Raw genomic sequence first — 27,534 nt, 5'->3', positions numbered from 1 at the left:
GGTCAACAGGTATAGAAGTTTCCTCTTTCATTATTTTACATGCCATATGATGGGAAAATAACCTCCATCAATAACCTGGTGGTGTATCTTCAATCTAAGAGTATTCTCTTTGAGGTAGAGAGTTTTTAGTTTTTAAAGACTAGAGCTCCTCCAACCAATATGATGGCCCAATATGTTGAGTGATTTAAATTTCCAACACATTTTCCAATGACCCATAATTAAGAAAGAAACAGGAAGTTACTATATGTTGAGACGAGCCAATTTCACCATCACAACGAATACAAGAGTAAGAGGTTGAGACTCCATGTCCCTCTGCATTGCTTGGTTCTGGCCAGGCAAAACCAGCAGTCACCATCACAAAGCTCATGTCATTGCAATCATGAAACTAATGAGCCAAGAGCACATAGATCCTGCCAGTAGTTCAGTGCTATGAAAATTATCTGCCTTCTTAAATTCTTTTATTCGTGCATCTTTGTTTCCCCACATCAATGTTTAATATCAAACAAATGTTAATGTCAGACAAACCATGAAAACATAAAATTTAGTTTTCAAATGACAATTTTATTTACCAAGGAAAAAACTATTCAAAGTTACTTGGCTCTGCGTGAAAAAGTATTTGTTCCCTGACCCAAATATCTAGTGGAGCCACCTTCACCAGCAACAACTGAAATCAAACATTGCCCATTAAAGGGAATGAGCCTGTAAATATGTACAGATATTGTGGCACTTTTTTTTTTTGGGGGGGGGGGCAGAATTACTTTAATTCAGCAACACTGTTTATTGAATGATTCCATTACGGAAATGCCATAGTATCTGAATGAGATTGAGGTCAGGACTTTGACTTTACTAAACCAAACTGTCAGGTCTAACTGCGTGAATGGGAATACGTATCACTAGATATAGTATTCCATATAAAGAGGTGGGGAACACATAACGAGGCTCTGTGGATGCAATAGGCAAGGATTCTCCACCAGAACGCTGGTAGAAGTGAGAATCATCACAGAAATCTTTTCGTTATCCCACTGGAAACACCTGACTTTAGAAAACCCTATGGTTTTACAGTTGGGACAAAAGTGATTAAAATGGGGCACTGGCAGAGCAAAAATAATATCAGAGATAAGCTCAGATGTAAGGATAAGAAAGGAAGGGAGGTAGCCACACGTATGATTGGGAGTTCGAGGAATTCTCTGGAGCTAGACAGAGAACTTTGTTGGAGCAAGGGAATCCAACTCCTAAATTATGAGGCCCTTGGTCAGGATGACCAGTGCTTCACCATCCAATTATTCCATCACAAACCAAAGCCTTAATTTTTTTTTCTCAGAAGTAAACTGGTATTGAATATGTACTGCTCAAGAAGCCTCGTACACCAGATTGAGGTAAAAAATGATGACTAAATACCTCAGGACTTTCCAATGAAGGGTAGTAGTCATGGTTCAAGCAAACACATCGGCCAAATCCTGAAGTCAGTGACGTCTTGAATTCAAAGTGGTAGTGTGATGACATGACCACCTCCATATTTGACTGTTTTTTAAATTCTACATTTAGAAACACAACTTCTAAAAAATTTAATTTGCGTCTCGACAGTCTGTTAGAATAGGCCTCTGGGCACACGTGATTAGCTAGTTGGCTTGAGCTATTTTGTTATCTTGCTGTGACCTTTCTTTTGCTTTCACTGGCCTTCCCTTCTCTGTGGTATTCTTTGCACATACATATTACCATATTGGCCCGAATATAAAACGGCCCTGATTATAAGATGACCCCCTTTTACAAGACTCAAGTTTGGAAAGAAAGACTTTTTGAACACCAAATTAATTTATAAACAGAAAATAACTACATCTGAAACAAATGATTATAACAATATATTCGAGAGAAAAATCATGCTATTTTGCCTCATTCAAATCATGCAAAAACTGTCTCTCACATCTTAATATCTGAACATTTAAATATGTTAACTTAAGTACAATCACATTTGTAAATGAATGGCTTCTGATATTTGAAATGTAAATAAACCAATGTATTGTGATAAAACAGCAAAATTGCAATCACTGTATTAACCATCAAAGTGAAGTCTAACTGTAGTCTTGAAACAAATCTGAATAAGGACAAACATTGCAATAAAATAATGCAAACTGGTTCAAACTTGAGAGTAGCTGAGATCTGTCATGTCAGAACATTACTCCTCACAAACATACATCCTCTGCCTCACTGTGCTCAGTGTCACTGTCCTCACTCCCATCCTCTGGCTCCTCCCATAGCACGTCATCCTCACTGCCGTCCAGGGCATTTGATATGCAACATATTTTAAACCCGTGGATCATGCTCTTTGGGGAAACTGTCTCCCATGCGTGGTGGATCCACTCACAGAGCAAACGTACCGGAGGCTTCTGAATCTTGTTCTGCATCGCAGTGTTAGTCCATAACACCGCATCATTCTTTTACACCTGCCGAGGCTTGCTTTGAAGTCAGCGGTGGGTATGTTTAGCACTTTGGCTAATTCCACGGTCTTGAGCTGAATGACAGCTCTGCTGATGGGCATCCCGTCCTTTCGTTTCTCGTCCACGTACGCGCACACCCTCCCGTCGAGCTCTTGAAAGAGGCCGCTCCGAGGACCACGGAAAGCTTTTCTCTGATTGTGAGCATTTTTAGACTATCTTTTTGAGCTCTCCATCGCCGTACATCACACTCTGTGACACCATATTTCACAGCCGTTTTGCAATTGTTTGAAGCCTCTGCCTCATTTATCACCTTGAAGTTTGCATCAAAATCTCTCCTCAGCTGCCGGTTAACTTGGCCGACCTTCGACACACTTTTCTCCAGATTGTCACTACGTTTCTCCATTTTCTGTTATATCTTCTTTTATTTACTTCTCTTTTCTTTCTTACTGCTATTTTTTTATTCTTCTTCGTGCTACCGCTATTTTTATTTTTATTCTTCGTGACAGGGGTTCACTTGGGCTTGGCTCCATCTAGCGTTGTGAATGGGTATAATGTCTAAAGACCGAATGTAAGATGACCCCGAGTTTCTCTTATTCTGTCTTATTAGATTTATTCTTTAATGGTCTCATGACAATAGCCTAACATTACCTTACATGTAACATCATGTTACTTTCTAAACCCACATCCTTGTAAAAGTAAAAACATAGCTTTGTGGGGGGTTTTTTTTCCGATGTGCTCCTTAATGTTCTTAGCACCGCGACCTCCATTTCTGATCATATCTTGACAGAGAATACACAAAACCTTCCCCAGCACATCTACTTTACGGATATGATCCGTCAGGCACGTGGTTATGGACTGTGTTCCGAGTTGTACGATGCTGCTGCTCTTGAGCCAACTCAGTGCCCTCGTAGTAGAGTGTCCGCCCTGAGACTGGAAGGTTGTGGGTTCAAACCCCGGCCGGGTCATACCAAAGACTATAAGAATGGAACCCATTGCCTCCCTGCTTGGCACTCAGCATTAAGGGTTGGAATTGGGGGGTTAGATCACCAAATGATTCCCGAGCGCGGCACCGCTACTGCTCACTGCTCCCCTCTCCCCCAGGGGATGGATCAAAATCACATGGGGATGGGTTAAATGCAGAGGACAAATTTCACCACACCCAGATGTGTGTGTGACGATGATCATTGGGATTTGGGACTTTATGGGCATGAAGCAGTTCTTCATCCTGTTCGACGAAGTAACTCGTCTACAAGTGATGAAAATGAAAATTCACATTGTGACGGTGTAAAAATAGTGCTCCGTGTAAGTTCAGTTAACAAGTGGGAATGATGTGACAAAGGTAGCACCAAAATGCTGCAGAAAATAAGGCGGATCTTGTCGCATCACTGCTGCCAGTGAGTTGGGTTTACAGAGGCAAGCAGATTTCCGTACTCACAGTTTAACAAATTCTGTTTTGAGATGTGCCTAAACATGGCGTCTCGGCGGGCGAGCGAATGCTTGCGAGTCGCCGAGGCTAATGTTGCCCGGCCAGCTGGCCGGCCGCCCCCCCTATATACAGAAAAGGTAATTTTCTCAACGGATTCACAAAAATGAAACTTTCGACTGAAAAAAACATGGAAATCCGCAAATCTGCGGAAAATTCTCATCCCTGAAAATAAGTCATTCCAACAGATGTGTGAACGACAAGTTTGACTATGTTTTTGGTGTCATTTGTTTACCTGCCAATCGGAGGGTTTAACACCTTGCACCAAATGCTAAAGTGCCGCGTGCATAGAATCTGTCATTGGTGGAGAAAAAAAAAAATCAGACATGGACGCGTTGACTGTGTACTTAGGCTCACACGGCAAACTAATAGAAAGGAACATGATAACAGTAAGTGGTAGCCCATGCAAAGTTGTCTTAAATCAGTACCTTTCACTGTACCTGTTGAGTGATGCCAGCAGAGTATTGACAAAGGAGCCATCAGAAGCCATCACTTCTTGGAGGAGTGTGATGTCACAGCGAGACGTGATCTATACACAGGTTTCGAGTGAGTGAGTGAGTGAGTGAGTGAGTGAGTGAGTGAGTGAGTGAGTGAGTGAGTGAGTGAGTGAGTGAGTGAGTGAGTGTGCGTGCCTTTGTAAAGTACCCGTGTAAGCGTGTGCAGCACTCTGTAGTTTGATGCCTTCTTCGAGTCAAGCTTCTGCACATTGTAGGCACAGATCCTAAAGGCTGAGACGCCCCCACCCCAAACCAGGACACATAAGAAAGGCAGCAAGAGTCCAAGGTACGGAGCGCACCACGTCATAATCACCTGTGGAACAAAATACACATGAATTCTTATTTGCAGAGAAATCACTTAAAGGAAGTCTGGTCACATATGTTGGTCGTAAGCAGTGTTGTACCTGAACGCATTCAATGAACAAAAGTTCATGAACTCGTTCATATTTTGGACAAACATAAACTGAACATAGTGCATTTTTGCTTCGTGAGAATTTCTGTGAACACGCTAATTCTGGAGCCAATCAACGGTTTTGAAATGCAGTTTATTATCGTTCAAGGATGCCAGGTTCTCTTTTCTTAGATTGCAAAACACACAGCAAACAAGGCTTAGACAAGGAAAACCGATTTGACAACCCTGGCGACAAACAGTTGCACGCCACCTAAGTCATCAAAATGCGACGTGTGCATGGAGGAGCGAAGAAAGCGCGATGGCGTTTCAGTCGATGTAAACTCAGTTGCGCGACGAGCAGCCCCTTTCTTGTCAAATGGCAATGATAAGGTATCATCCTATGAGAGCATTCAGGAATTGTAGAAGACGCTGTAGCACGCTCAATGGCGTTGAACCACTTGAATTACTCTTAATGAGATGCTTGTTGCTGTTTTAGTCATTTATTTGGGCTTTGCACATTTACATTAGCACTTTTAAGTCCCAAATTCTGAAGGTGTTCTGATTCTTTTGGCAAGCAAGTTAAGAAATAATAAGTTCACAAATAAATGAAATTAGTTAAAGCTCATATAATGTTACTTTAAATCTGGCATGTCCAAGGTCCGGCCCGCAGGCCAAATCCAGCCCCCGGTCAGATTTCACACGGCCCGCAGCTTCGGTCTTATAATGTATTATTTATGGCCTGCCTGCACTGTTAAACTGAATTAAAAAAAAAATGAAACTTGAAACCATAATTCCTCTTTTTACCAAAAGGTGGCAGCACAACTTTAATAATGTCAGTCTGCATCCTTGCCACGCACCCCTCTCCTCTCCACTCATTTCTGCCATGCCGACTGCGAAGAAAATTAGGAAAGTTGGCATTGAAGACCGTCGCTTTCAAGAGAAATGGGAATTACAATACTTCTTCACTGAAAATCAAGGCAATTGTGTTTGTTTAATTTCTAAAGAGACGGTTGCCTTGTTTAAGGATTTCAACCTAAAGAGACACTATCAGACTAAACATGCTAACACGTATGACAAGCTAACAGGGGGTGAGCGCGCAGATAAAGCGAAGCAGCGCCAAGCTGAACTGGCATCACAACAGTGATTCTTCACGCAGGGCTGAGTCAAAAGTAAATAAAAAGTAAGTATGACTTCATATTAAATATTACGAAGTGGCCATGTTAATACTGTTGATGTTATGAACCTGTCACACAAACTTTTATTTTCTGAAAGATATTGTAAATGACAAGAGCAAAATTCAGTTGTTTTAAGGTATTTCATACAGTTTGTTCAACGTTGTCAGACTGTTCAGATATGAATGAAAGGCAGAATTAGAGTTTTTAGAGTTGTTCACATCTGCCTGAGAAGTGTATACAGTGGAGCCTCGGTTTTCGAATGTCCCGGTTCTCGAACAAAAAATTCGCGATTTCTTTGCTTCGGATGTCGTAAAAATAAAGCCATCCTAAAACACAAAGACGCTCCTAAGCAATGCGACAGTGAGCGCCCGACCGGAGCGCTGCGGTTACGCGATCGGACCAAATTAAGCTCCCTGCGCACTGAGGTCCACTTAAATTTTCGAAAGTCAATTAGGACTTTAAAAATATTTTCTCAATTTTAGCGACCGCTCTGTCACAATGATGCGACTAGCGCGGTGCAGTTGCGCAGTCGGCAGCTCGTTACGGTTGCGCGTTCGGTGGTGCGCTGCAGTTGCGCGATCGGACAAAAATGCGCAAATGAAAAAATGACGGGGTTTTTCGCTTGGAACTGATTAAATAAATTTTCTATTATTTGTTATGGGAAAACATGATTCGGAATTCGAATGATTCACTTCTCCAACAGCCTTCTGGAACGGATTGTGTTCGAAAACCGAGGCTCCACTGTATTTGGTTATTTTGTCATTTTAAACAAATAAAGACAATTGGGACAATGAATTTTGTTTTATAACAGTGTGTATTTGCATGAAATGTTTGTAGTTAAAAAATGTCTGAAAAAACTATTGGTCCCTGGGCCTCTTCACTTTATCAAATCTGGCCATGTTTGCAAAATGTTTGGACACCCCTGCTTTAAATGTTTTGCACATTGAATACTTCAGTAGTCATCCTTAATTTTCTACCTCAGTATGGCACCTACAGCAGATTGCGTTTGCACATTCTGGACCACAGTTGTGTTTTTGTTTCAATTCATTAAAGAATTCAAGCAATTTTTTCATGGATTTGACATTGTAAGGTGACAGCAACATACTAGTGAATGGAGTGGATGAAAAGAAAATGCCAATATGTCAGAGTGTAACAGCTTGCAGCAACCTTCATTTTTGATTAGGGGGATGAAAAGAACTAAGAACTTTTCATTTTTGGAACGATGTACGTAGTTAAAAAAAAGAAAAAGAAAAAAGCTAATCATGAACCATGAATTGAACAAGTTCATTTTAAAATTTGTGAACTAAACTTTGAATTATTTTGTATCAAAAATAAACTCTCCCAACACTGGTAGGAAGGTCATGTGTGAAGGAGATTTATACACGGCTGGCTGACAGGCGCGAGCGCTGGCTTTTTGAACAGGTGCAGTGCAAAGTGCCTGAGAGATTAATATTAATATTACCGTATTGGCTCAAATATAAGACGACCCCCTCTTTTTCAAGACTCAAGTTTGAAAAAAGACTTTTTGATTCGTTTGAAAAAAGATTTTGTGAACACCAAATTAAATTTTTATACAGAAAATAATTATAAATAAATAATAAAAGATGTACTGACATCTGAAACAAATGAGTATAACAATATATTCGAGAGAATATATTGCTTTACTGACTTATTGGCAAAAAATAACCATAAATGAAGTACTCTCGGCAACACACCAAACATCAGATCATCGATCGAGACAACAAAATACATTTGCTAGCGACCGTTAGTCGCCGTACCGCTGGGTAACGGCCACTCGTACGATGCGAGGCAAACTTAAAGGAGTGCGCTGGAGCTGCCAATCAAACGGCGCGCACATGAAGCAAAGCGCGATCGGACAAACAGCACAACAGTGGAAAGTAGTAACAATGAAATGTATATACTCACTTTGTTCAAAGACGCACACGATCACAGCAACATACTCAGTTGATACCAGCAACCTTTAACTTACCGCTGCGCACAAGTGAAAATGGGTAGAATGTCTAGACCCCGAATGTAAGACGACCCCCACTTTTTCAGTCTTATTTCAATGCAAAAAACATCGTCTTATATTTGGCCCAATACGGTAATATGAAACTATTCGAAAGCGAGAGAGAATGTGTTAACGTTCTGAAGGGACAGTTGTTTCTATGGCGTTACCTTTTCAACCATCTCGTACTTAGAAAGCACTATTCCACAATGATTACGCTGGAGATGCTTGGTTTTGTTACTCGTGTTTCCTTTCATGTACAGGACATGCGTCAAGTATCGTTTGTGCACAGTAACGTTTCTGTTGACGGCTTTCAGTCTCTCGTCGTATTCAACGGCGAAACCAAAGTTTACCCACACAGGAGATTTACACTAAACCTGTGCTTCTTCAAACTTTTGTTTCTCGACTCCTTGGCTTGTGCTTGCCTCTATGTTAAGTCAAGTCAAGTCAAGTCAAGTTTATTTGTATAGCCCTAAATCACAAGCAGTCTCAAAGGGCTTCACATAGACAATCAATTGACAATTATTCTCAAAGCATCCCCTGATCTTGGGCTCCCAAAAGGGCAAGGAAAAACTCAAAAACCCCTACCAGGGGAAAAATGAGAAACCTTGAGAAGGGACCACAGATGGAAGGATCCCCCTTTCAGGATCACCAGGCTGCAATGGATGCAAAGAGGGCACATAAAATACATCATATGGAAATCAAAAAGTGGATGTCCAGGCCAAAGCGAAGAGCTGTCGGAGGTGCCTTCGATTGTCCTGGCAGTGTCCTCTAGGAGGGTATTCCGCTGCAGATCCCTCATGCTGAATTGGTCCACGAGAATCTAGATAGCCGTCGTCAGCTTGGGTGTCACCTAACCACCTCCCCAGCCGGGGAGGGGTGGGGGGAGTGGGGTCGGGGAGAGGGAGCAAAAACAAACTCCAGCCGAATCGGCTACTACAGGTTAATTAAAGGCCACATCATAAAAATACGTCTTTAAACGTGTCTTAAATATTTCTACTGAGGTAGCAGTTCTAATATCCATTGGCAGGGCATTCCAGAGCTCTGGAGCCCGAATAGAAAATGCTCTAGCCCCTGCAGACATTTTCTTGGCCCTCGGTGTCACTAAAAGACTAGCGTTTTGCGAACGAAGGTTACGAGACGGAACATAAGGAAAAACTAAGTCGACGAGATATGAAGGCGCTAAGCCATGCAATGATTTATAGGTTAATAGAAGAACCTTGAAGTCACATCTTAAATGGACCGGGAGCCAGTGTAAATTGGCTAATATTGGGGTAATGTGATCAAATTTTCTTGTCCGTGAGAGCAGCCTTGCAGCAGCATTTTGTACTAACTGTAGACTTTTGATGCTGGACTTGGGAAGACCAGAGAATAATGCATTACAGTAGTCCAGGCGCGACGTGATGAATGCATGTATAATAATTTCGGCATCACCGGTCGAGAGGATTGGGCGAATCTTAGCAATATTACGAAGGTGAAAAAATGCTATTCTGGTTATATTCTTAATGTGCTTTTGAAAGGAGAGCGTTTGGTCAAATATTACCCCGAGATTAGTTACAGTATCACTCTGAGTGATAGTACGGTTATCTAGAGTTATAGCGGTTTCCTTAAATAGATGTTGATAACGAGCTGGACCAATTATCAACATTTCAGTTTTATCTGGGTTCAGACGAAGGAAGTTGAGAGACATCCATTGCTTGATCTCCGCAAGGCATGCCTCAAGATTACAACAGTCCCACGGATCTGTCATTGATAATGGCATATATAATTGGGTGTCATCCGCGTAACATTGAAAGCTAATATTATATTTACGTATTATGTTCCCAAGCGGAGTCATATAAATATTAAATAGAATTGGTCCTAGTACCGATCCCTGAGGGACACCACACGTAACTTTATAGAGCTCAGAGGACGCATTGCCATGGACCACACGGTGCGTCCTGTCCGATAGATACGAATGAAACCAGCCTAGTGCTGACCCCGAAATACCGACACTACCTTTAAGACGCTCTAGTAAAATATTGAAGTCAACAGTGTCGAAAGCAGCACTAAGATCGAGTAGTAACAATACCGATGAAGTATTTGAATCCATAGCTAAGAGGAGATCATTAGTCACTTTAGCAAGTGCTGTCTCAGTGGAATGATTAGCTCTAAACCCAGACTGAAAAGATTCATATCGATTATTAGCGACCATGTAATCAATAAGCTGCTGCGCTACTACTTTTTCAAGCAGTTTTGCTATGAATGGGAGATTTGAAACTGGCCTATAGTTACTGAGACAGTCCGGGTCAAGATTTGGTCGCTTAAGTAGCGGTTTAATAATGGCGGTTTTAAAGGCTGTTGGCACTATCCCAGAGGAGATAGACAGATTAATTATATTTGAAACGGACGGTCCTAAGATTTGAAATAATTCTTTAAATAGTTTGGTTGGAAGCGGGTCAAGTAAACATGTTGTTTGTTTAGCCGCACTAACTAATTGTGAAAGCCTTTCGAGGGACACACTTTTAAAATTTGAAAGGGTTATTGCATGATCGTCGGATGCATGTTGGCTTTCTCTGTCTTCTGTGTGTGTGAGATACACTAGCTATTGCCAGTTGTGTAGCTACAGTAAAATAAGCCATGTTTTTAAGAGTGAGAGACATGAGTTTAACGGGCATGCTTCTGGTCTCTCCTGTGTTTGGGAGAAGAAAAAGGGCAAAATAGTGGCTGCACTTTTGGAACGAGCAAAAAAAAAACAAAAAAAAAAACAAAAACAAAAAATTGTAAACTTATCTCTGGCAACATTTACACGCATTTTTTCCAAAAACAAAATGCCCAAACTCATCTATCAGGGCTCCAGACATTTGCTCAAATTTTGCCACCAAAATCCGAGAAAGTCCAAGTAATATTTTCATCTACTCGCGCATGCACGACCAATAAATTTGGAGATTTTTTTTCATTCGATATTTTTGTCACTATGTTCCTCACTTCAGCCTACGATCTTGCGTTAATGAGCTGATTTGCCAAACGACATTAAGGGTGTATTCAGACCTAACTGTTTGGTCCACTTTAAATGGACCAGAGTTCGATTGTAACGCTAGTCCAGACCTTTTGTGCAGGTGTGAATACATGCAAACGAATCCTGGTGCGGATTAAAGAAACGTACTTTTTAAAGTGATCTCGGTTTGCTTCCAAACAAACTCTGGTGCGGTTCACTTCAGGTGTGAATACAAACAGAGTAGATCTGAAGCAACAGCACAAATACCGTAATTTTCGGACTATAAGTCGCTCCGGAGTAAAAGTCGCACCAGCCGTAAAATGCAAAATAAAGTGAAAAAAAACAAACATATATAAGTCGCACCGGAGTATAAGTCGCACTTTTGGGGCAAATTTATTTGTCAAAATCCAACACCAAAAACAGACATGAACCAGCAACAACAGGCTAAACGATACGGTACGCGAACGTGACATATATACAAACGAGAAGCTGACAACGGGCCTGACATAACATTCAGAGTTATTCAAGGAAGTATTACATAAATAACACGTTTATAAAACCATCTGTGTCGCTCCAATTCATTAAATCCATCGATCTTGCTTTATGTAAACAATGCCGCATATGCTGACGTCGGATCCGTTGTAAGTTGCATTTCTAATTATTCCACAGACCCATATAACGATATATAAAGTATATTTCAAATAACTATCATATTACAACATTATCAAACCATCTGTGTCACTCCAAATCATTAAATCCATCGATCAAATTCCTCCTTTATGTCAACAACGCCGCGCGTGCGCTGCAGAGATCTAGTATATAACTATATTGTAGCGTTAACAAAGTACCAGGAAAGACGTGGGTTTGGTAAACGGCTCTTTATTTAACAAAACAAGAGTTCTACTGAACTTCCAGCCACGGAGGTGGAAGAGAGCTCCATAAATAGGACCGGGCGTGCGTAAAAGCCATGTCCGAGCCCCATCCACCGTCCCCGGACAGCTACCCGGCCGAGCGCCGGCCCCCGACTTCCATCCATGGAGGTGAAAGAGAGCTCCCGTCGAGAAGGACCGGGCGTGCGTAAAAGCCATAATAGTTTTCCAAACCTTCTGTGTCACTCCAAATCATTAAATCCTTCAAACTCTTCGTCTTCCGTGTCACTTACAAACAAAGCCGCTCATGATGCCGGTAGTAAGTGGGGCCCTTCGTCATCTTCGTCATCCCGTGATCGAATCTTTTGCCCTTTATGTAAACAACCGCCGCGCGGCACGGGTGACGTCACTTGCAGTTCAAATGACAGTAATCCCTTGCTACATCGCGGTTCGTTTATCGCGGTTTCACTACATCGCAGATTTTTGAATTTTGAAAATTTGTGAAAAAAAAAATTACATATAAGTCGCTCCTGAGTGTAAGTCGCCCCCCCCACCCCCACCCAAACTATGACAAAAAACGCAACTTACAGTCCGAAAATTACGGTATGTAGAGGAGGAATGCAACGCGTAGGACTCGCATGTTTTCCTCCATTTCCGGGTCTGTGCCCTGGTCATTGCTGTCCAATGGGAGCACAAGCGTGGATGTGTATACTTGACTTGCAAAATGTACAAAATGTCTTAATAGGAATTGCACCAAACAAAAACAAAAATGAAGTCCGCTTTTGGTTCGAACCAGACAAAGCGGACTAAAGGACCTTTCTGGTATGAATACAACCCAATTAACAATAATTTTTACAAGGAATGAAAATAAAGAGTTGTGTTCATGTTATCTTCGTTTCTCACGGATGTGGCAACTATGGCTGCATCGACCGGGCCAAAATGGCTGCCTACAGTTACAACAGCACAAGAGCATTCCGGTCTAAGCACAACACCGATTGGACATGACTTTGCGGCGGGAGAGCTTTTCACCAGCTCGCTCGGACAGGCACACTGTAGCCTATGAATGCATCCATGTAAAATCAAGTACCAAAAACCCACTGTCCATTCGGGCGTATTGTCCCGTGCAGAGTGGAATGACTGGTGTAATATTTTACCGTGTACTGTTGCACCCCTGGTCAGGAAGCACTTTTGTCGCATATTAAGTGCACAAACGTCACAATCGTAGCTCACATGTACCGTTTTAAAATACCGCTCCCTGTTCTTGAGATTGCCTCTCTTTGCCAATGCCATCATTGCATTGCAGATCAAACAAACAAGCTTTCAACAAGAATAGACAAAATAATGCAGATTGTAGGAATTTACATTTATGCTAACCATATGTTGTACTGTAATAATTACATACTTTTCATTTGCATTCACTGAGAAGGTCTGGAGAGGCTAGCGTGACCTCAGGTGGCGCTGCGGCGGCGGGAAACCTCCACGGCAGACATCAAACTTACGGAGAGGACAATACAACTTTTTTGTTGGCAGGCCAACTGAAGGACCTCAAACCAGGCACCAATTAAGACAACTTCTTTTTGACAGTCCAGCTGAAGGACATCAAACCATGCACCAATTATCCTCCTCTGTGAAACATCAGCCTCATGAAGGGCGGACACAATCCCTCCTCAATTATTGCCACAGCAGGACCGGGCTGAAACACAATTATCAACATGGCGGCCAACAACACATAGACACACAAACAGCAAGGCCCACCCTTTTGATGAAATGTGGTGTATAAAGTCTAGTTCAGGGAAATGCACTCGTTGTCACTCTACATCGCTACCTTCGCGGCTAGGGACGGATGTGACCTGTAGCTCTGCTCAGAGAATTGGCTTGCTGTTATTAGACCACTTTGGTAGGAATAAATACTTTGATTGTGTCACTGATGCGATAGACGAGTGTGTGTTGATTCGTGCACCCTCCCAACGAGCACATTGGAACTTTACAAAGGGATACGTATAAGACTCTATTAGTCAATTGGTTATTTAAAAAGAGTGGATTTTTTCGCCTTCAAGATATATCTCAACAGCTCTGATTGCTGGCTCGATCTGGATGTTACAGTTAATTTAATGAATGAATGCTCTTTTATTTCATTTGTTTTTTGCACCAAAGGGAACAGCACTCAAATTTCGATGTACTGTGTGCAACGACAATAAAGGCGATTCTGATTCTAATTGTTTACTGTTCAGATTTAACAGTTGAAGACACATTTGATCCACTGGTGAAAAGAGACTATGAATCTCATCTATAACTGCTTCACACAACAAGGCTTATGGAGGAATAGTTATGTTTGTATTATTGCCACTATTTTATGTGATATTTTCTGTTATATTGTTAGTTTATGCAATATGTTTTTGTAAAGCACTTTGTTTTGTTTTTTTCTTCTGGCGCTGGAAGAGCGCCAGCCCTTACAGCGGCTCTGTTGTTTTTATCTCCTGTTTGTTCTTCTCCTTCTTTTCCTTTCGGCTTTTCCCCTCAGGAGGCGCTATGGCAAACCATCTGTTTCCATCTCCCCCTATCCCGTGCATCCTCTTCTCTCATCCCAGCTAACTTCATGTCTTCTTTCACTTCATCCATAAATCTCCTCTTTGGTCTTCCTCTTGACCTCCTGTTTGTTCTTCTTAATTTTCTTCAATGAAGGCTGCTGTATTCTGGAATTTTCACATGTGGAACAAAGAAATATCTTATCCTTATTATCAGTCAGGTTGCAGAGGCAGCAGCTTCAGCAGGAGAGCCCAAATTTCTGTCTCCCAAGTCACTTCTTCCAGAGGGATCCCAGGGATCTTGGTGATCTCCTGCTGGTGGGACATGCCTGGAACGCCTCACCAAGGAGGCATTCAGGAGGCATGCTAATCAAATCCCCTCATTTTAAATTCTCCAAACTTAATTACAAACTGCTAACCGGTAAGAACTTCTGGTGACGCACGTCTGTAAGTTTAAGGTAACCTACTTTTTTCCTTTTTTTAGTTAAATACATTTTTGTCGACATGAGACTGAATGAATATGGTCACGCACAAACATATTTAATATTGATAACATGGCTATGCACCCAAAAGTCTATTTTTTTGTTTCCCTTGCACCCCTCACGATCAACTAGTCCACAATTGACTGATTGGGCACTCCTGTTTTAGACTCTTGCTACAATGAACTTTTCTGTACATCTCACGTTTCTACACGTGCCTTAACAATAATGAACATTTCTACAAAATCATTAGAGACATAGCAGCACTCACTGCTCAGGCCTTGATAATAATAATAATAATAATGATGATAATAATAATAATAATAGGGTGCCACGGTGACACATTAGTTAACACGCCGCCTCACAGCTCAGAGGTGCATGTTCAATTCCAGCTCCAACCTTCCCCGAGCCTGCATGGTGTACTCCGGTTTCCTCCCAAATTCCAACAACATGCATAGTAGGCCGATTGACTTCGCCACGTAGGTGCGAGTGTGACTGTTTAGTTGTCTATATGTGCCCTACAAGTGACTGGCAACCAGTGACCCCTGCCTACTGCCCGAAATCAGCTGGGATAGGCTCCATAACACTCGTGAACCTCATGAGGATAAGCGGTTCATTCATGGATGGATAATAAGATTAATAACAACAACAACAACAAAAACAACTTTACAATAATAATAATAATAACAATTTCTACAAAACAAACTAGCAACTTCACAGCAGCAGCTGCTTGGCCCGAACAAAAAAAGAAGGGGGAATTGAGAGACCCACCCACTTTTCTAGTGACCCACTTTTCATCGTATTGACCCCTTGGAGAGAAACAGGAGAAAGAAAGAAACGTTGATACAAAATATATGGGGAATCACGGCGTTTGCGTGTTGGGGCTTGTGGGCGGCAAAGATCGACGATCGAGCGAGCTCAACATTGACAAGGAGGCAGCAGAACCAGTTAAGTGACGTTCAACGTTCACATTAGTCACATCTTAAGCTCATAGAAAGTTACTACATTTTCAGCTGTTATTTTTCGGTCATTTGAATGACTTTTAACTGCGTAAGCCACAAACAACTGCTAGCCAATATAACTCGTTGCTGCTATTTAGTTGAGTTATTTATTGTCTGCGTTCTGGCCAGGTCGCACCAGCAAATCTGGATTTGTTAAATAAACTTCAATTAACAGAAACACAGAATTTAACGACAAATTGTCTGGACGCCCTTGTTGCTTCACAAAACAGAGAATATTTGAGTGTATTTGCTCAAATAAGTGTTTTTATAGAAATGTACACGCCCGTTTGTATCAAAGAAAGCGGGTACAATTAACATCAATTATCGCGACACCTGTGGGGGGACCAAAGCTCTTTAGTTCTTGAGTTTGCTCAGTTCCGAATGTTCTTACCTGAGCCCAAAGTTTAGTGTTGATTTTTATGACGAGTCATGCAAGTGAAGGGAAGACTTGGCAGGGTGGGGTTTCTCTCTCTCTCTCTCGCTCTCTCGCTCTCTCTCTCTCTCGCTCTCTCTCTCTCGCTCTCTCGCTCTCTGAACCGGTCTCTACCTGCTCACACCTTCCTCAACGGTGGAACAACCCCCAAGTATGCTGCATTCATAGCCTGTCGGAAAAAACAAAAATTCTGACAGCGAAGTGTGTGTGTCTGTGTGTGTGTGTTTCTATGTGCGTGTGTACGCGCGTGCGTGTGCGCGTGCACCAGCGTGAGTGTGTTTTTGGGTACTGGCACAATCTGGACAAAAATGCAAATGGTCTTAAAGGTACACGCTGATTTCAGCCCTAAATTTCACGTCATTAAAATAATCTGTCGTGATTCAAGGGCTTATTTGGCGACAGATTGAGCAAAGAACATACAGCAACATAATGAGAGGTTACACAAGGTCCTGAAGACATTGCAGGCGGAAGGTCTAACACTAAACAGTGAAAAGTGCGAGTTTGCAAAAACCAGCATCATGTTCCTAGGCCACCGCATCACAGCAGACGGAGTGGTCCCGGATCCAGCTAAGGTCAGAGCAATCTTGGAGATGCCCGAGCCGACCGATGTCGAGGGTGTGAGAAGACTGATGGGAATGGCCCAATACGTAGGAAAGTTCTTGCCTCATCCGGCTTCGTACACTCGCCCAATCATAGACCTGTTGTGCGGAAAAAAGGAATGGATTTGGGAAACTCCACAAAAAGAGGCTTTTGATAGACTGAAAAAGGATCTTATTTCCCCGCGGGTGTGAGCCCCATATTCATCTACAGCAGAGACGTGAGTTTCCGCTGATGCCTCGTCCTACGGTATCGGAAGGGTGATGACACAGCGACAGAAAGATGGAACATGGAAACCAGTCGTTTTTATCTCTAGAGGTCTGTCGAGCTCCGGGAAAAATTACGCACAGATCGACTGGTGCCGACACTGAGTAGCAAAGCACTGGATGAGCTCCCACCCTGAATCCTAAGGTTTCGGATGAGACTAATGAGATTCACGTATGAGATCGTACACGTGCCTGGTAAGCGCTTAATAATGGCAGACACGTTCTCCAGAGCTCCTGTCGAACACATATTCACACAAGAAGACATTGACAGTGAAACAAGTCCAGAAAAGAAAGAGAGAACCTAACACTGGCAGGTGAGCTACTGCTGCGTGGTCAGAGAATTCTAATTCCACATTGTATGAGAAAGGACGTGCTGAATGACCTACACGTTGGACATCAGGGAATTGTCAAGTGTTAGAGCAAGAGCACGCCAGCCAGTCTGGTGGCCAGGACTGTCAGTACATTATCAGACAGCTGGTGGAAAAGTGTGATAGATGTTCTCAATACAGGGCAGAGCACAGAGAGCCCTTGGTTACTACCCCAGTGCAGGAAGGACCCTGGCAGTCACTATGGACTTGTTCTTCTGGGAGAAACAAAATTATCTTGTGATTGTGGACTTCTTCTCACGCTACATTGAGGTTGCCCATTTTAAAGTAGCCTGAGCGGAGACAGTTGTAGGACGTCTTCAGCCGTAGGTAATAAGGTAATACAGGGACACACGCACACCAACCGGCTCGTGGTGCCAGAGAGACTAGGGGTGACTGACATTTTGATAACACCAAGGCACCCTATGTGACCTCTGGCAGAGCATCACGCCCTCCAGTTAGACTGGATCTGGAAGAGACTAGGGGGGAGGGGGGATTAATGACCGTTTAATGAAAAAAAAAGGTGAAAGGTGAAGAGGGAGCAAAAGCAATGTCTAAATACTCTTCTTAATTTATGTATTCAATCAGAACACTGACACAGCAAAGACAGCTTGGTAACTTTTCCATTACACATAAGGCAGAGCTCATTAACGTCATGACACATAGATATAAAACATCCAATAGATAACAAGACATTCAGGCGATAACAGAACAAATGTCTGCTTTATGAGGATGTGTTTTTCCTTCTTTTCCCCTCCCTTTTCTTCCCTTCCGTATTCCTGCTTGCGGACAGTATAAAAACTTCTAATCCGGAGTCTGACCTCGTGTACTGACTGCCGTAAATCAACCCAAGATCTTGCAAATAAAGAACCAACTATTACTCCACTTATTTGTTTGGTGAGATTCTACGTTCATTAGAGGGAAAAAAAAAAGAAAATTCTGAGTTAAGATTTATGTTTAAAGATGTTGAATATTCTGAAATGGTTGGATATCATATTTGGGGTAATTCTTTGAAATCGGATGCCTTGGTATTGGGGATATTTCTTACTAAAAGGGGAAGATGTTCTGGAATGTTCTGTTGCTACAAGGACCTGTTGGTATGGGCTCACGAACTGAAGGCTAACTGAAAAGTAAACACAGAGTCGACTTGTACAAGCTCTCTCCATCTCGTTATTCTTATCATAAGCGAACTTTAAGAGTACACGGCTTACGCAATAGTTGGACTTGGAAACTTCAAACGTTTAGGCCCACTGTCCAGCCGAGTGTGGCAGCCAAAAGCACCTAATTTTCGAAACGGCGGCTCTAGGAGTACTTCAAGGGAAGTCAAAATAAGCCTTACAGATTTAAATGGTCATGGTAAATGGAATGTAGCGCTTTATCTACACCACATGGTGGCCAGAGCGCTTTAAAATGGCTCATATTCACCCATTCACATACACATTCATACTGAAAGTAAATTGGGGTTCAGTGTCTTGCTCAAGAACACTTCGACATGGTCGAAGCAACTAAATGTTGCTTATTTGTAACAACAGTTTATTCTTAATTGAATATTTCCCTGCTGGTAATTTGGTTTAAAAAAAACAACAACTATTGAGTGATAGTGGCTCACCACTGAGCCATGATGCCCGGATTTAAATGTAATACAGAACAATCAATGAACAATCCATCTCATGAAAAGTCTTTCAATTCATTGTGTTTCCTTATCTTGATGAAAGAAAAGAGACAGATGTCACAGAAACGGCACTTAAACTGCAAGCAGGCACCTCATTTCTTGCTCTTTTAGGTCAGCAATGAAAATGAATGATTTTTTGGAATGTTTTCAAAAGTTGAAGTGGGCCTAAGTAGAGATAGATGTCCACATACATTTTGGGAGCTGGTTGATCCCTGCTTTTTTACATTATTAGCAATGTATTGTTGGAATTTATTTCTAATTTAACTTGAACGCGAGTTACTAATCTGACTCCAATTTGTGACCTTACCCAACTGCCACTCATCCAACAATATGCGCGCTCGTTCTGCAATAGAAAGGTATCAGGAAGCTGGCATTTTCACACACGAGTGGATTTATTCCTAACACACAAATCTAATCCATCACCTGGGTCTCGGGTCCCTCTCAATACACCTCTGTACGCCTCTGTTGCCACCAGCAGACGTACTCTACTTCCGAGTTGCCCAGCCATTAATTATACTACACAATATGCAAATGGCACATAAACAAAGGCATTCTGTCATTATTCTATTGGCTATGTGTACACTGCATTTAACTTTAGCTTGCTCTTATTGGTCTTTCTTCTTCTGCAGAATCATTTGCTCGCTCCTCCTGGTTGTAGTTTTCCATACAGGGTCCCCTAGTTGTTATCTACCCGCTGCCCCTGGGTCATCTTGTACTCCTTGCTGCTCCTGCGTCATTGTTTAATCTGGAACATTTCATTCGTGCACATCCTTGCCCACATATCTTGTTTTGTCTCCATCGTCACACACTCAGCACTTTACAGATTCATACTCTCATACACAAGATGTCTAATGAACTACTTTAAGATCAAACTCTTATATTCCTTTAGTATTTAACATGATTTTGACTGCACAAATTGTGATCGGTCCCAGTTGTGACTCCCACTAAAACATGAGAGAAGAGGAGGGGGGCGTGACCATGTTCCTCTTTATATTGTAAGTAGGTTTTTCAAAAACAGGCATGGTAGGCCGACTGAGCACCCCAAATTGTCCCTAGGTGTAAGTGCGAGTACGAATGGTTGTTCATCTCTGTGTGCTCTCGATTGGCTTGCAACCAGTCCAGGGTGGCCCCAACCACTGCCCGATGACCGCTGGGATGAGTGATGTGAATTCCAGTTCTTTTCGGTGAACAGAATCTTTAGAATCAGTTCACTCACAATATTCGTTCAAACGAATTGTTCAACAAATGATCCGTTGATGCAGGGGAAGGCAGTTCACCCATTGATTCGTTCGTGAACGGGAAAGTAGTGAGGATTCGTTCCCTCACTGATCTGTTCTCACGATGAACTGGAAATACGAATCACTCACTCAGTGATTCGTTCACTCACAGATTCGTTCGTTGGTGAACGGGAAATGCAATTCACGACTCGTTCGTTAACGGGCGGTTACGTCATTTTCTTCTTCGTTTTGTTTTACGGCGAGGTTGCACCAGCTTCAATTGGCATCACCGACACCTACTGGTTGAAGTCATATGAACTGAAAAAAGAACGAATCACTTTAGGAAGTGATTCGTTCACTCTCGTTCACTGAAAAGATACGTTCTTTTGAACGAACCGTTCAAAAGCGAGCCAGCACCAGCCGAAAATGAATGAATGAATGAATGAATGAATTGATGGATAGATGAATGAATATGGATGGATGGATGGATGGATGGATGGATGGATGGATGGATGGATGGATGGATGGATGGATGGATGGATGGATGGATGGATGGATGGATGGATGGATATTGAGTTAGGGTTACTGAGGCAAAATTTGAACAAAATAATTTAGAGTTCTATTGATTAGTCGCAATCTATACACTTTAGGTCGCCATCTTTTATTTATTTTTTTAACCATTTGACCTTTTCCAAAATAATGAGGTTTGTTTCTCCAAATGAAGTTAGATTTATGGTATTAATTTTTTGAATTAGCTTGTTTTGTGTCATTCATGAAAGAATTCCATTTTGGTGAAGAAAATGCATTCTAAAATGGATCCCTCTGAAGGCAAATATTTAATTTGGATTCGCATTTTTAAATTTATTATCAAAGTTTCTTGTGAGAGTGGATTACATGCGATAGAGAGCGAGAGAGAACGAGAGCGAGCGAGCAAGAGACCGAGAGAGAGCGAGAGACCGATTGACACAGACAGAGGAAGAGCGAGATGGAGGCCACAAGGATTTACTTACTGTATTTGATAGCAGCTTCTCAATCTTGCATTCCTTGAATTGATGAGTTTTTGCACATTCTCTGCAGGATATCAGAATAGCCTCCAAAAGATGTTGTTTGGATGGAACAACTATCAGTGACATACAAAACTGTAAACTTATCCAGGTGCCACTATGGTGTCGGGGCTCCTGAGTCGTTTGAAGCGCTCCCTCTTGAAAGATGGCGAGGTCCCGGGGCCTGAGCCGCTGGAGCGGATGGAGGATAGCTGCGAGGTGGAATTAGAAGAGGAAGATGAGTCCGTGGCAGAATGACTTATTGGCACTCTGTCTTTCACCTGCAATGGAGCAGTGCAGGATGAAGAGGAAGGGGAGGGGTCGGGCTTGGACAGTGACTTGGACTTCCTGGACAAGTCACTGAAAGATGGGCTAAGCAGCAGAGGTGAGGTGACATGACAGAATACCTCAGCAGAAGCAGAACGGTTTTCTTTTGTCTCCAAAGATGCCAGTCCTGTTTCCCCTGCACCTTCCAACTTGCACGGGATTAGGGCAGGAACTGGCCAGGCAGACATTTTGTTGTTTGAGTTGACAAATGCTACAGTGGTCCAAGACATGTCCTTGAAGTATGTGGTAAATTGAAAAGTGAAGTAAGCTCTTGGGCCTCGCACTGATGGCAGTGTCTAACCTTCTGCCAGTTGTGCACCATCCACGTCATCCAGACACGTGACAGTGTCAAGACACCGGCTGTCATCGGCCGTCGTTACTCCGATTTTCTGTGGCTGCACGCCACCCTGCTCCATCACCATGGAGACCAGATGGAGAGTGTGTGTTTTCCGCGTGAGCGCAAATTCTGCCAGGGATGTGTGGGTGGGGTGCTTTCTGGTTGGCTTTGTGACCGGTTTCCTTTTACTTCTTCAGGGAAGAAGCTGCGCAAGAACTTCACGGCCGAGACCATTGCCAGGCGAAGCCGGGCTTTTGAACAGTACCTGACGCATCTGTGCTCCCTTCCAGGCCTCAGGGAACTGCCCTGTGTGTGATGCTTCTTCTACCTGACAGACCTCCAGACTGGACAACTGCTTGTCAGGTTATCGCTCACTTCCTACTCCTCAAGGCGGAAAAGCTAATAATAGCAAACATTAGGGCTGTCACTATCAAATATTTTTTAGAATTGTTTATTCAATTAATCATGAACTGTTGTAGGACCAATTGGAAATATTTTGACAAAATAGGTTCCTATATGACAGGACAGATTCATGGTTTTAGCAGTTCATCATTCCAATAAAAGAACGAAATGGAAAAATGTTTAGAATGACAAAAATGGCAAAGCAGTATTACAAAGTAAATAATACATTTGAGAGTACAGTCGAAGGAAATCTTTGTCCTGGTTCTCGAACAAAGCTTCGGAAACCAACCCGACTCGCGCGGCTATTGTAAACAAAATATACGTAGTTCGCTCCACCTGCCACTAGTCAGTCTTGGTTGACGTTTGGCGGATTGTTGACCACAGTGAGGCGCACTGTATGAGAGAATAAACATGGCTCCAAAGAAAGACGCAGTAGAAAAGAAAAAGAGCAAAGTGGCGAGGACAACAACGCAGCTGAAAAAGCCGATCATAAAAAAGTAGGAAAGAGGCGTTCGTTTATGTGACGGACTTGGCATCAGAAAACAAAGTGCCAAGATCGACCATAAGTTAGTTTTTGATGAACAGCGAGGAGATAAGAACTGACAGTGTTGCTAAGGGGGTTATGAGGGGTTATGCAATTTGAAATGACATACAAATTAGATGTAACAAGTGTCATTCTGTGGATTTAAGGTACATAATTCAATGAAATAAATTCTGTTGGATTAAATGTTTGAATGACAACATTGTTTTGTGTCCAGTGTCGACTGCTACCAGCACGCTCTGGGACCGTTGCTTAATGCCAAGAGGCTGCAAGACAAATTGGGCAGTCCTCTAGATCCTCTTCATTGGCTCTTCACTCTTGTGGGGCTGTGCTGCTGCTTCCAAGAAGTGGAGCAGCTGGAAGAAGCCTGGGATCAATGTGACCATGCCCTCCTGATCCCCCCCAGAGAGGACAAATGTGGACAGGCCACACCCAGTGCTGACGTCATTGTTACAGGCCGCGGTGCGCCTGTTGTGGCAGACGGGACAAAACAAGCGGCGATGGGAACAGCTTCTCCACAAGCTTGATGAGCAAGGGGCAGGGCTGAACAGTCAACCAACCGTCAAGGTGGTAAACGGCTCTTTATTTAACAAAACAAGAGTGCGACGAGCCAACAACTACTGAACTTCCAGCCACGGAGGTGGAAGAGAGCTCCATAGAATAGGACCAGGCGTGCGTAAAAGCCATGTCCGAGCCCCATCCACCGTCCCCGGACAGCCACCCGGCCGAGCGCCGGCCCCCGACTTCCATCCATGGTGAAAGAGAGCTCCGTAGAGTAGGACCGGGCATGCGTAAAAGCCATAATAGTTTTTCAAACCTTCTGTGTCACTCCAAATCATTAAATCCTTCAAACTCTTCGTCCTCCGTGTCACTTACAAACAAAGCCGCTAATGATGCCGGGAGTACGTGGGGCCCTTCGTCATCTTTGTCATCCCGTGATCGAATCTTTGTCCTTTATGTAATCAACCGCCGCGCCACTGACGTCACTTAAAATTCAAATTACAGCAAAATACGGTATGTCACGTTAGCATACCTATCGTTTAGCCTGTTGTTGCTCGTTCATGTCTGTTCTTGGTGTTGGATTTTGTCGAATAAATTTCCCCCATAACGCGACTTATACTCCGGAGCAACTTATATATGTGTTTTTTTTTCACATTAGTGTGCATTTTCTGGCTAATGCGACCTATATTTCGAGCGACTTTTAGTCCCCAAAATACGGTACATTGATTTTGGCAATTTCAGCTTAATAATAATAATAATAATAATACATTTTATTTGTAAGGCGCCTTTCAAGGCACTCAAGGACGCCGTTCACAGATAAAATAACATACACAATCAAATATAAAAACAAAAGTAAGGAAACATATGCAGCAGAATGGGGGGTCAAGTATATGCTTGCTTAAAAAGGTGGGTTTTTAGGTGGGATGCAAACTAGAATGGAGTCGATGTTTCGAATGTCAGGGGGGAGAGAGTTCCAGAGACGTGGGGCAGAGCAGGTGAAGGCTCTAGCTCCCATAGTGGACAGACAGAATGGGGGGACGGTGAGGGTAATAGAAGATGCAGACCTAAGAGACCGGGTGGGAATGTTAATGTGGAGGAGGTCAGTCAGGTATGACGGGGCGAGGTTATGGATGGCCTTATATGTGTAGAGGAGGATTTTATAGTTAATGCGGTGTTTTATAGGAAGCCAGTGAAGTTGGAGCAGAACAGGAGTGATGTGATGATGGACAGGCGTTCTGGCGATGATGCGGGCAGCAGCATTTTGAACCAATTGCAGTTTATGGAGGAGTTTGTGAGGCAGGCCAACAAGGATGGAGTTACAATAATCCAGATGGGAGGTAACGAGGGAGTGGACCAGGATAGCAGTGCTGTTCGGAGTGAGTGATGGACGGAGGCGGTTTTTGTTACAGATGTGGAAGGAGTACGAACGGATGACGTTATTGATGTGGGTGCAAAATGATAGGGTGGTGTCAAGGACGACACCCAGACTCTTAGCCTGAGGTGAGGGGGAAACCAAGGAGTTGTCTATGGTGAGCATAAGACGGGGTTGTTTGTTGAGGGATGATTTGGAACCAATGAGAACTACCTGAGATTTGTCACAGTTGAGTTTGAGGAAGTTTGAGGTGAACCAGGATTTAATTTCTTGAAGGCATGAAGTGAGGGAGGAGGGTGGGAAAGTGTAGGGGGGTTTGGAGGAGACGTAGAGCTGGGTGTCGTCCGCGTAAGCAATGGAAGTTGATATTGTGTTTTCGGAAATTCGAACCAAGCGAAAGGAGGTAAATGGTAAATGAAATTGGACCAAGGACAGAGCCCTGGGGAACACCAGAGGACAGGGTGGAGGGATGTGAAGTAAATGATTTTAACTGGAGAAATTGCAAGCGGCCGGAGAGATATGAATGGAACCACTGCAGGGGTGTGTCTGACAGTCCAATAGAAGCTAGCCGGTCAAGGAGGATCAAAGTCAAAGTCCGCTTTATTGTCAATTTCTTCAGGTCAAGGCACACAAAGAGATCGAAATTACGTTTCCCACCGTCCCACGGTGACTAGACACAGTACACAACACTCACATTAAATAGCACAAAGAGTAAAAACGAACAGACAAGAGCAACGAATAAGTAATAAGCATATAACCCAAATAAATAAACAATAAATAAATAGACAAATAAGAGCAGCAAAATGGAGCAAGTGCGCTAATAGCAGACAGCCAGATCATAGCGCAAAAGAACAGGACGTCATGCAGCAGAGGGTGGAGGGGGGAGGGAATTCAGGATCCGGACTGCTTGGAGTACGAAGCTGTTTCTGAGTCTGGTGGTGCGGGAGCGCAGGCATCTGTATCTCTTCCTAGAGGGCAGAAGTACAAACAAAGAGTGAGCGGGGTGACTCACATCACACACAATCGCGGCCGCTTTGTGGGTGAGACGGGAGGCGTAAATTTCCTTCAGGGAGGGGAGTGGAGCCCTGATGATTTTACTCGCAGTGGTCACTATGCGCTGCAGGGCCTTCATGTTGTACTCAGAGCAGCCACCACCCCACACAGCGATGCAACTGGAGAGGACGCTCTCAATGGTGCCACGGTAGAATGTGGTCATGACGGCGGGAGGAGCACTCGCTCGCCTGAGTTTCCGCGGAAAGTACAGGCGGCCCTGAGCCTTTTTTGCCAGCGATGCAGTGTTTGTGGTCCAGGAGAGGTCCTCACTGATGTGCACCCCCAGGAATCTGGTGCTGCTCACTCTCTCCACCACAGCACCGTCGACGGTCAGCGGCAGGTGGTGGTTGTGACCCTTCCGGAAGTCAATGATAATCTCCTTGGTCTTGTTGACGTTCAGCAGAAGGTTGTTGTCCCTGCACCAAGCGGCCAAAAGGTCGACCTCCGATCTGTAGTGAGTCTCGTCGCCACCGGTGATCAGACCCACCACAGTCGTGTCGTCGGCATATTTCAGCACGCGGTTGCTGCCGTAGGTCGCAGTGCAGTCATGCGTCAGCAGGGTGAAGAGCAGCGGACTGAGCAAGCAGCCTTGAGGGGCCCCCGTGCTCAGCGTGATGCTGCCGGAGACACTGTCGCCCACACGCACTACTTGAGGCCTTCGACAGAGGAAGTCCAGTAGCCAGTTGCAAAGGGAGGCACTGAGGCCCAGCTTGTCAAGTTTGCAAATGAGACGCTGTGGAACAATGGTGTTGAATGCAGAACTGAAGTCCTGTTGGAATAATCTCGGGGGAAGCCTTGGCCTGCCAGACCAGGAGGCCTTATCTTTATGAGTTTACGACTCTCCTTTAAACTAAATGCTTTCTATTTGGTTCAAGGAATGTCTTTTGATCCCCGTCAGCCTTATGTTCCTTCCTGTCCTTATGTTACTTTTGTGTTTGTTTTGTAAGAAGTCTTCAATGACAATGAGCAGAGCTTCTTTGCATAGGCGAAATGTTCTTTGTCAGTTTAAAGGGACTTTATTCCTTTTAGTTAACTGTAGCTTTGATTCATAGATTGTAGATGATCAAAATTGGTTATATACAGTTTGGAGAAGTCACATTAAAGTTATCCCATATTTACTCAATGTTCGTTTAAGGAACTGTATATCAGTTACCTTACATTTACTTAATATGTGCTGAAAGGTTTAAGTAAGGTTAGATATTATTATTATTATTATGTGTTGTGTTAGTTTACTAAGAAGTTAAACTTAGCAAGGGGTTAGTTGCATTGTTCCACAGGTAAGCGACATTCAAAGTGCTTCAAGTTATCTGATCACAGTCGAGCAGGAGTCGGCCACCTGTGGAGAGGACAACTGGTTGGGGGAAGAAAGCAGACTCTGCAGTCCCAATGTGGGGGTCGAGAAGATCAATTCACACTACACTACATTCCTTAGCTAATCAGCGTTGCTACAGCCACTATCTCCCCTCCCTTTAGTGTAGCAACGCCTCTGTAGCCAGGGCATCCAAGACATTAAAAGGAGGAGCACGTGGGGGAGGAACTCAGAACTGGTGGAGATTGTAACTGAGCTT

At 43.2% G+C, this 27,534-nt stretch overlaps 2 protein-coding genes across 6 annotated transcripts in view; one reads left to right on the top strand and one right to left on the bottom strand.

Annotated features, from left to right (window-relative positions):
- Window positions 1-16,516, bottom strand: part of LOC147061364 (deoxyribonuclease-1-like 1) — a 43,716-nt gene extending 27,200 nt beyond the window's left edge. For 3 of the 5 annotated variants that reach the window (XM_085924399.1, XM_085924408.1, XM_085924417.1), the window contains exons 1-2: window positions 4,564-4,728; window positions 4,359-4,447 (exon numbers count right to left, since the gene is read on the bottom strand). In XM_085924399.1, coding sequence (XP_085780525.1) covers window positions 4,359-4,447; window positions 4,564-4,722 — 248 coding nt within the window. In that variant the 5' untranslated portion in view covers window positions 4,723-4,728. Of the gene's footprint in view, window positions 1-4,346; window positions 4,448-4,563; window positions 4,729-16,231 lie in introns of those variants that run through there. The other 2 variants (XM_085924426.1, XM_085924391.1) reach the window with 2 other exon arrangements.
- A 4,919-nt stretch (window positions 16,517-21,435) lies between these two features.
- Window positions 21,436-24,017, top strand: LOC147061363 (sorting nexin-21-like). The gene is given in 6 exon segments (XM_085919631.1): window positions 21,436-21,818; window positions 21,879-22,006; window positions 22,072-22,213; window positions 22,295-22,460; window positions 23,258-23,438; window positions 23,440-24,017. Coding segments are annotated over 6 exon segments (1,107 nt in total). The 5' UTR covers window positions 21,436-21,553; the 3' UTR covers window positions 23,665-24,017.
- Window positions 24,018-27,534: the final 3,517 nt, after the last annotated feature.

Source organism: Syngnathus leptorhynchus, chromosome 1 (assembly GCF_054491065.1).
Source record: "Syngnathus leptorhynchus isolate UIUO chromosome 1, UIUO_Slep, whole genome shotgun sequence".
NCBI lineage: Eukaryota > Metazoa > Chordata > Actinopteri > Syngnathiformes > Syngnathidae > Syngnathus > Syngnathus leptorhynchus.
This window is presented reverse-complemented; position numbering and strand designations above follow the sequence as displayed.